At 35.7% G+C, this 7,953-nt stretch overlaps 1 protein-coding gene across 1 annotated transcript in view; it reads left to right on the forward strand.

Moving 5' to 3' along the window:
- CPNE3 (copine 3) overlaps nt 1–7,111 on the forward strand; it is a 26,874-nt gene extending 19,763 nt beyond the window's left edge. Inside the window, exons 11-16 of the mRNA XM_015855817.1 lie at nt 587–720; nt 1,126–1,180; nt 1,280–1,331; nt 1,919–2,052; nt 3,324–3,560; nt 4,494–7,111. Of these exons, the coding sequence (XP_015711303.1) occupies nt 587–720; nt 1,126–1,180; nt 1,280–1,331; nt 1,919–2,052; nt 3,324–3,560; nt 4,494–4,604 (723 nt within the window). The 3' untranslated portion in view covers nt 4,605–7,111. The remainder of the gene's footprint in view (nt 1–586; nt 721–1,125; nt 1,181–1,279; nt 1,332–1,918; nt 2,053–3,323; nt 3,561–4,493) is intronic.
- The last annotated feature ends 842 nt before the right edge of the window (nt 7,112–7,953 follow it).

Raw genomic sequence — 7,953 nt, forward strand, 5'->3', positions numbered from 1 at the left:
TCCTGCTTGCCAATCCCATCCTATCTAAAGATTTACCATTTGCCCTGGATTGTGGTTTTCAAGACCCTTTGCTAAAGTAAAGTAAAACCCAGAAGCTACCACATAGTGTTTGGCTTTTAAGTTGTAGTTCACAAAACTAATACAACATAAGTGCATCATCATCATTGAAGAGACGATGACCTCTTGAGGTCAGAGAAGGTCTAGAAATAGTTCTTCTGTTGGGTCTGTCCAGTTGCATGTCTGAGCAGAAAGAGATGTTTGACAAGAAACAAGAGCTTATATTCACAGCTGTTGAAGAGCTGCTGTGAATGGTAACTGGAAGTAAACACAGCCAAAAAAAACTGACAGATGAAAAAATTTCTGTGCTTCCAAGAGATGTAGAGCTTCTACTATTTTTGTGGTGGTATTTTTTTTTTTTTTTAAGTGTGTTAAACTTCCAAGGAACTTGTATTTAAGTACTGGACCCATTAGATTTTTTGTAATAACAGTTTATAATTCTTTTGAAGTTTTTACACTGGCTTTGTATGTGATTAGATGAACGTTTTCACCTCAAACAACAGCTTGTTTTGAATACTGCATTTGACAGGTGGGGATAGATTTCACAGGCTCCAATGGAGATCCGCGCTCTCCAGACTCCCTTCATTACCTCAGCCCTGATGGAGTTAATGAATACCTAACAGCCATTTGGTCTGTAGGGATGGTCATTCAAGATTATGATACGTAAGTTTTAATTTTTTTAACTCATTTTTTATAGTATGAATAGATTTTTGTAGTCAGCAGATGGGCCAGTGAATGTAGAGTTAAAAAGGACTCTGTTGTCACTGCACAATCATATAATCTCAGGTAGAAATTTGTATTTTCAGCAGGACAAGTAAAGCTTTTACATCTGTGATGTGAAGAGCATCATTAGTTTAAATAAATGTTTTATTTTTTTTACAATTTGGTGTTTAAAAATTGGTTTTGTTTATGGAGCCAATTACAGGGAGAACTGCATTCAATTTTGCCTCTTAATTCATAACTTCACTTTTAATGACTAAAGGCAGTACTGATTAGCTAAACGTACTGAACTAGGACAGCTTTTAGAGGAAAACAGTGATTTCATTTTCTTTAAAATTGCCTTTTTAGAGATAAGATGTTTCCAGTCTTTGGATTTGGTGCACAGATTCCTCCTTCCTATCAGGTAATAGAGCATGTAAATCCACTCCACGAGTAAATTAAAAACATGTATTTTAGGAAGAAATTGTGTGTATATTCCTGACTGATTTTTGTATATTAACAGGTGTCACATGAGTTCCCTATAAATTTTAACCCATCAAACCCATTCTGTAATGGTAAGTCACAGACAGTAACATCAGATGTAGGGAATAAAATGTCTAATGTGAAAGAATGAAAGAAAAGCATTTGAAGAGAGAACTGTGAAGCATGTTGCTCAAATAAATTAGATGAGATTAGTCATCTCATTATCAGGAAACAATTTTATAAACTACATCTTAATTAACAGAAGTAGCATTTGGTCTCTCTTCTGAAATGACTCGGGAAAACCTTTTTTAACATCTAGATCCACAGTACAGGTAAACTCTGCTGATGTGGATTTTTCTAATTTGAGTACTATGCTGTGAGTGCCTGTTCAACATGGGCTCTCTGATCTCATTGTTAACTACCACAAACTACCAGCCAAAGAAGACTGCTGAAATTTAATTGCACATAATTAGATGTATAGTGTTTGGCATTTCTATTCTTGACATAAAACCAAGCTGAAGGCTTCCATTACTTGTGAATAATTTAATTTTTATCATCATGGTTGGCTGTAAATCTTTGTGACACTACTTTATGAAACTAATGGTGTTTTTAGAAAGATTGAGTGCTTCAAAATATTCTAATATGCAAGGAGTACATTGAAACTATTTCTATTCTCTAGGAATCCAGGGCATTGTTGATGCATATCGTGCTTGTCTTCCTCAAGTGAGGTTATATGGGCCAACCAATTTTTCTCCAATTATAAATCATGTGGCAAGATTTGCTGCTGCAGCCACACAGCAGCAAACAGCATCTGTAAGTTTGTTATCACAGTGTATTAATTTTTTATTTTTCATTCTATACTTGTTTATAAGCACCATTTTTCTTATAAAGTTGTAAGTGTAAACTTGTCCTAACAGCTGTCAATTTACCTTGTGAATTGATTTTTGCTGTCTTTGAAACTAGATAAAATCTAACTTATTCTAGCAGGTTGTTCATAATTCTCATTAACAGAGTAAACTTTTCAGAGTTGATACTTAAAAAATACATGGTATCTTAATGGCATTTTCTATTCAGAGCTCAAAATCATATGACCAAGAAAAAACAGGGATAGTAAATGGATACTAACATAGATAATGAACTGTCCTTATTATAAAACTGTAGGTGCTGTGTACCTTGCCCTTTCCACCTTGTTACGTATAAAAGCAAAGGCTGCTCTGAAAGTAGTGCCTCCTATTTTATTATGGTGGCCCACTATGTTAGAGGTGATTGTTGATGACATGGCAGTAGGGGTTGTGATTTCCCACCAATATCTTGTTAGGTTTTGTTGCCATATGACAGATGACAGCAGAGTGGGTCATCTCCACTGGTACAGACTTTGGGAGCATGGCATGCAGGCTCTTCTTCACTGCTGGCAAAAATGCACAGCTAGTGTTGGTGATTATGTTGAAAAATAATGTTTTGTAGTAGAAAATTTACTCTATAAAATTGTGTATGTTCTTTGTATCTGTTGTAGCTCCCATGGAAATAATTAGGAGGCATTACTTTCAGAGTGACCTACATATGTGCAAGTGTCTGACTATATTAAGAGTTGGTAATTCTGAAGAGGCATTTTCTGTTTCTCTTGGTTACATTCTCCTGTTTCTCTTTTCTTAAATGAATGAAGCAAAGTTTAGGGCTTCATAAGGGTATTGTTAGAACAGAAGGGGGGAAAAAATACGAGTTTCAAATGCAATCTGTGTTCTGTCCAGAACTGCAATAAACTGCCTCATATCTCAGGACAGATGCTTGGAAAGTAAGTTATTTGGGTTTATTAGGGGATTTTGGAGAGGAAAGGAAGCCTGACAGGATTGTTTTCCAGGAAGGTGTGTTGAAAGATGACTTCTTTTAGAAGATTTAATTGTCCAAATCAGTTGCTTTGGACTGTGCAGAAGCCTGAGCAAAACACAAATGTTTGTAAACTTCAGTGAGTGCAGTGAACTTGTTTAAAATCACATTAATATATAGCCTATGCATGTTTTTTTCTAAGCCTGTATCCCCATGTGTTGTCTCTTTCTATCATAACATGGTGTTTATTGATTTGACAGCAATACTTTATTCTTCTCATCATAACGGACGGTGTGATAACAGACCTTGATCAAACTCGAACTGCCATAGTTAATGCTTCAAAATTGCCCATGTCCATTATTATTGTTGGTGTTGGAGGAGCAGACTTCGATGCTATGGAGTTTCTTGATGGTGACAATGGAGTTCTTAGGTCTTCATCAGGAGAACCAGCTATCAGAGACATTGTCCAGTTTGTGCCATTTAGGAAGTTCCATAATGTAAGTAACTTTAATGGTGAGGTATGTGAAAACTATGGAGGTGTGCTAGGTTTCCTATGATATCCTATGTATAGTTTGAACTTTTGAAGTGGCCCTAAAAAGGTCTGAAGTCTGAGATACATACGTATCAAGTGCTCAGAAGTAAGGGCAGAAGACTTTTAGCATCTGTAGAGTTTCTGTTAGGTGAGCTGATTCATGTTTTAAAGAGTACATACCTGGTTTGGGCACTGCATTTCCGACAAGTTCTTACAGCTGAATGACCATTGTAAATCCAACTGAGATTAGATTAAATGAGAGGATGTGTTTTTCATTTTGGAGGCAGGTATTACTGTGATTCTGTTCTTATGGAGAAGTGTTTCTTATTGTGGTCGTGTCCTTTTTTAAAAGTATATGAATGTCACGTTTTAATGTGGTGCCAGAACTGAAGCGTAAGTTGGTAAAGTGGTCATCATTAGAAGTTGTGTGTAGAAAAACAGTATTGGTAGTTTTCATTAAAAGAAAGATATCTACCTCTTACCTCCCAAGACATGAATCAATTGAGTCTTTTTTTTTTTTTTTTTTGCTGTACAACCCAGTAGAATATGCACAGGCTTACACAGACTGACACGTAAAAGTCTTATCTCAGGGAAAAGTGAATTATAAACAAAAATTTGAAGACTTCTTTGGGATGGGTAAAATAAATTGAAATAAGAGCAATATTAATATTATTTATTAAACATTTTTTGATCTTAGAAAAAAGTGGAAATTTTTTAAAAGTTTGTTTTATCTTGCAAAACAATATTAACGTGGAAACTTCCATTTTTCCTTGAAGGGTACTGTGTAAATGTCAGACTTTCACTCCTCTTAGTAGTGGAGATACTTACTGCCTGTGTTAGGATTTCCTTTAACAGTTGGTAGAGATGGAAACTTGATGTTCTCTATTTTTTTCCTAAGTCTCCAAAAGAAGCTTTGGCACAGTGTGTCCTGGCAGAAGTCCCTCAGCAAGTGGTGAACTACTTCAGCACCTACAAATTGCAACCTCCTAAGAATCCTGCTGCAAAGTGAGTGGGCTGAGTGGGGAAGCTGAGTCTTCATACCTTCTTTACTTGGTGTACCTATGGACCTGAGAGTTTCTTAAGATTCTTCTATATATGTACATATGCGCACCTCTGTGGTAATGTGTGTTAGCTTTTTCCTGCAAAACAGTTTGCCAAAGAGTGTCTTCTGAGGGCCAAAATTGCAATTGTTTTAGTATTCGATGTATGCTTATGTGATGGATCTTACATGGATGTGTTTTATTTTGAAAAGTAGTAGAGGGCGGAGAAAGAAAAGATTGGCTATGCAGAGAGAAGGAGGAGATAGATATAGAGCAGAATGGCTGCCCATTTGATAAATATGACCAGTGAGAGTGATCAGTTATTTTCTTGAGTGGGGATCAACACCAAGTGCTGCAGTTTCTCAGTGATTGCACAATCAATCTGATGTGAAAAAGAGGGCATATCTTCAAGCAGGTAAGTTTGTACATGCTACAACAAATCTGGAATACTTCAGGCTTCTGTGTCTACTAAAGCACCGTAAGAAAACTTTGTTACAGTAGTGATATAGTCACATGAGTGCCAGAACAAAGTGTATAAGTCCTGTTTGCATACATACTTCACATTTACTACTTTAGTGCCTTTGACCAGTGCCTTAGATCTAAGAATGTGTGAATACTGGCAAAATCTCTAAGAATCTCATAAAAATACAGTGTTTGAGTGAGAATTTCACAAAAAAAAAAACAAAACAACCAGGAAGTTCAGGTGTTTTTCTCTCTTTCCTTTCAGTGGGGAAAGTCATATACCTGTTGGTCTTTAAAGTGAAGTTAACATTTTAACTGAAAAATTTTGTTTAATGACTACATGTTATCATTCAAAGCTGGTTCTTGAAAGCGTAATCTACTTGATATTGATTTTTGTTGTATTTTGAATCACGTGTTTTTCTGATGAGCTCTCAAGAGCTGGTGAAAAGTGCCTGCAGAAAACAATCTTTCCTCTTCCACCCCCAGGAGGAAGTTCTAAGAAAGTATCTTTTGAATTTTGGATGGTCTAGTTGTAGCATGTTACAACAAAATGAGCTAAAACCGAATTTAACCTTCTTGGGCACCCAAGATGGCACCAGGTTATAGTGTATGCGGGTTTTCTGTCTGCTGGAGTTGCACTGTTCTTTTGCCACATATGCGTAATTCTGCCAAAGATCTGAATTCATGTTAATGTATTAACGTTCATGGATGAATATTGAGATTGCTTTACACATCCTTAAGTTGGTCCAAAGATTCTGTAGGCAGCTGACTAGTTAACAGTCATGAAGTAATATGATATTTTTCTCCATTCTATTTTTCTTGGTGGAAGAGGGACCTAAATTGTTTTAGGACTGAGATATAAAAAATATATATATTTTATTTTGTATTAAGTCAAGCACTCTTTAAAAATATATATACATATGAATAGTAAATATATATATATAAAAATTCATATTTTGTTCATATAAAAATATATGGAGTAATTTACTTGTAAGTGATGTGCAAATGCATCAGTATTTCAAACATAAAATCTAATAAACTCATACTTGATTTGCAACAGACAATATTGATATCAAGGAAGTCGTTATGAACCTAAATCACACCGCTTTAAATTGATGAAGTATGATTTTGCACCAGTGTGCTTTCACAGTCATGTGCTCCATGCAGACAGAGAGCAAATGAGATGGGATATCAGTGCTTTGTCTAGATTCACTGAAGTGGATGTGTACTGCTGATTGGAATCCAAAAATTCCCTTTGAGCTTTCTGCCAAAAATGATGCTGCATCTCAGTTATGTTACAGTTCTTCTTGTGTTGCTGTGGAACTGCATTTAAATGCATTAACATATGTTAATAAGCATAACTGTAGTAATCATCTGCTGTGTATGAAATATAACTTAATCCTGTATTCATTGAGCTTAGGAAATTAAATAGCATATCAATAATGCCTCATCTCAAGGTGCCCTATCCTTAGTAAAATAAATATGCTTCAGACCTGACAGTGGCTAGAGCCATTTTCCAAGTATACTCCTCTTCGGGGCATACAGCTAATGGCACGTTGAAAAACTTGGAAATTTTTGTGCTAGGCTGAAGCAGTATTTGGAGCTGAGGTAAGCACCAAATTGGATCAAGAGGAAGGGGAATTTTCTCATTTGCCATTTTTTTTCAATTTTTTTTTTTTATTGTTTTTGTTTGTATTTTTACATGTGACAAATGCCATATTAGTTTGAGAGTAACAAGCAAAATATTGTCAAGTTCTGGAAAGTGTAAGCACTTGTAGATCACTTGCACCACCTTGTGATAAAAATAATGTATAGCAGTCTTTGTAATCAAGAGCTTTTTGATGTTTAACATGTTAATATATACATATGTACGGCAGAGAAATAACCTGTGACCAGCGTTGTTGTGAGTTGTTTTTTTTTTTTTTTTGCTGTTTTTTAAAGTGCTTTCCATATGTATTTCAGTTCTGAAGCTAACTGGTTTACAATGCTATACATTAAAATCGCCATTTCAGTATACTGTCTTCTGTCATGCATTTGTATTCACCATTTTCTTTGGGACTATAAATTCTGCTTTTGTAACTGCTGTAAGGAGTAATGCATAGGCTGAGCAGCTTAGATTAAATAAGTATTATTAGATGGGGAAAAATGCCTTCTTACTAGGTGGTTGTGAATGTGCAGCCTGTATTTCATAAAACATAAAGTACTGACTTTATCAACATGGTATTCTGAAGTTGGATAGTTTTAGCAGCAGCTGTCTCATCCATGCTGAAATATGCACTTATTATCAGTTTTTCCAAGTTTTTTTTTTCTTCTCTGTGGTGTTGTGTTTTAAGTAGAGAAGTGAAGAGATATGTTTATTTTTAAATTTCAAAACCATTTACCCTTCACTGACATTCAGGTGTAGTCAACACAGGGATGATTTACTGGGAAACTGGGACTTACTAGAGGCATAGTGTTGCAGTGGTATGTTATGCCATACAGTACCTTGGTGAACCAAGTAAGGGCTCTAGAATGATTCACTCAGCTTCTGTACAAATGAAAAATCCACAGGGTAAAAGCAGTTTCACAAGGTTTAATGCACCTTACACAAGGAGCGTTTCTTGAGGTTTCTTGTGCTGCATGGTTTTCTTTCTGTGCAAACCCTACAAATAGTTGAATTTTGAACTACGGGACCTTCCTGCCCCTCCCAACTCAGAAATATAGATGGATTCTAGGAAATAATTCAACAATATCTGAAAAAGAAATGAGGGTGACTTTGTGTAGCCCTGACCTTAAGTGCTGAAACTTCTTTCATATTGCATCTAAGGAACAAGAGAGCTTTGCATAGCTGGATAGATTTGGAGATGAAACTGGCAA

The sequence above is a fragment of the Coturnix japonica genome, chromosome 2 (genome assembly GCF_001577835.2).
Source record: "Coturnix japonica isolate 7356 chromosome 2, Coturnix japonica 2.1, whole genome shotgun sequence".
Taxonomy (NCBI): Eukaryota; Metazoa; Chordata; class Aves; order Galliformes; family Phasianidae; genus Coturnix; species Coturnix japonica.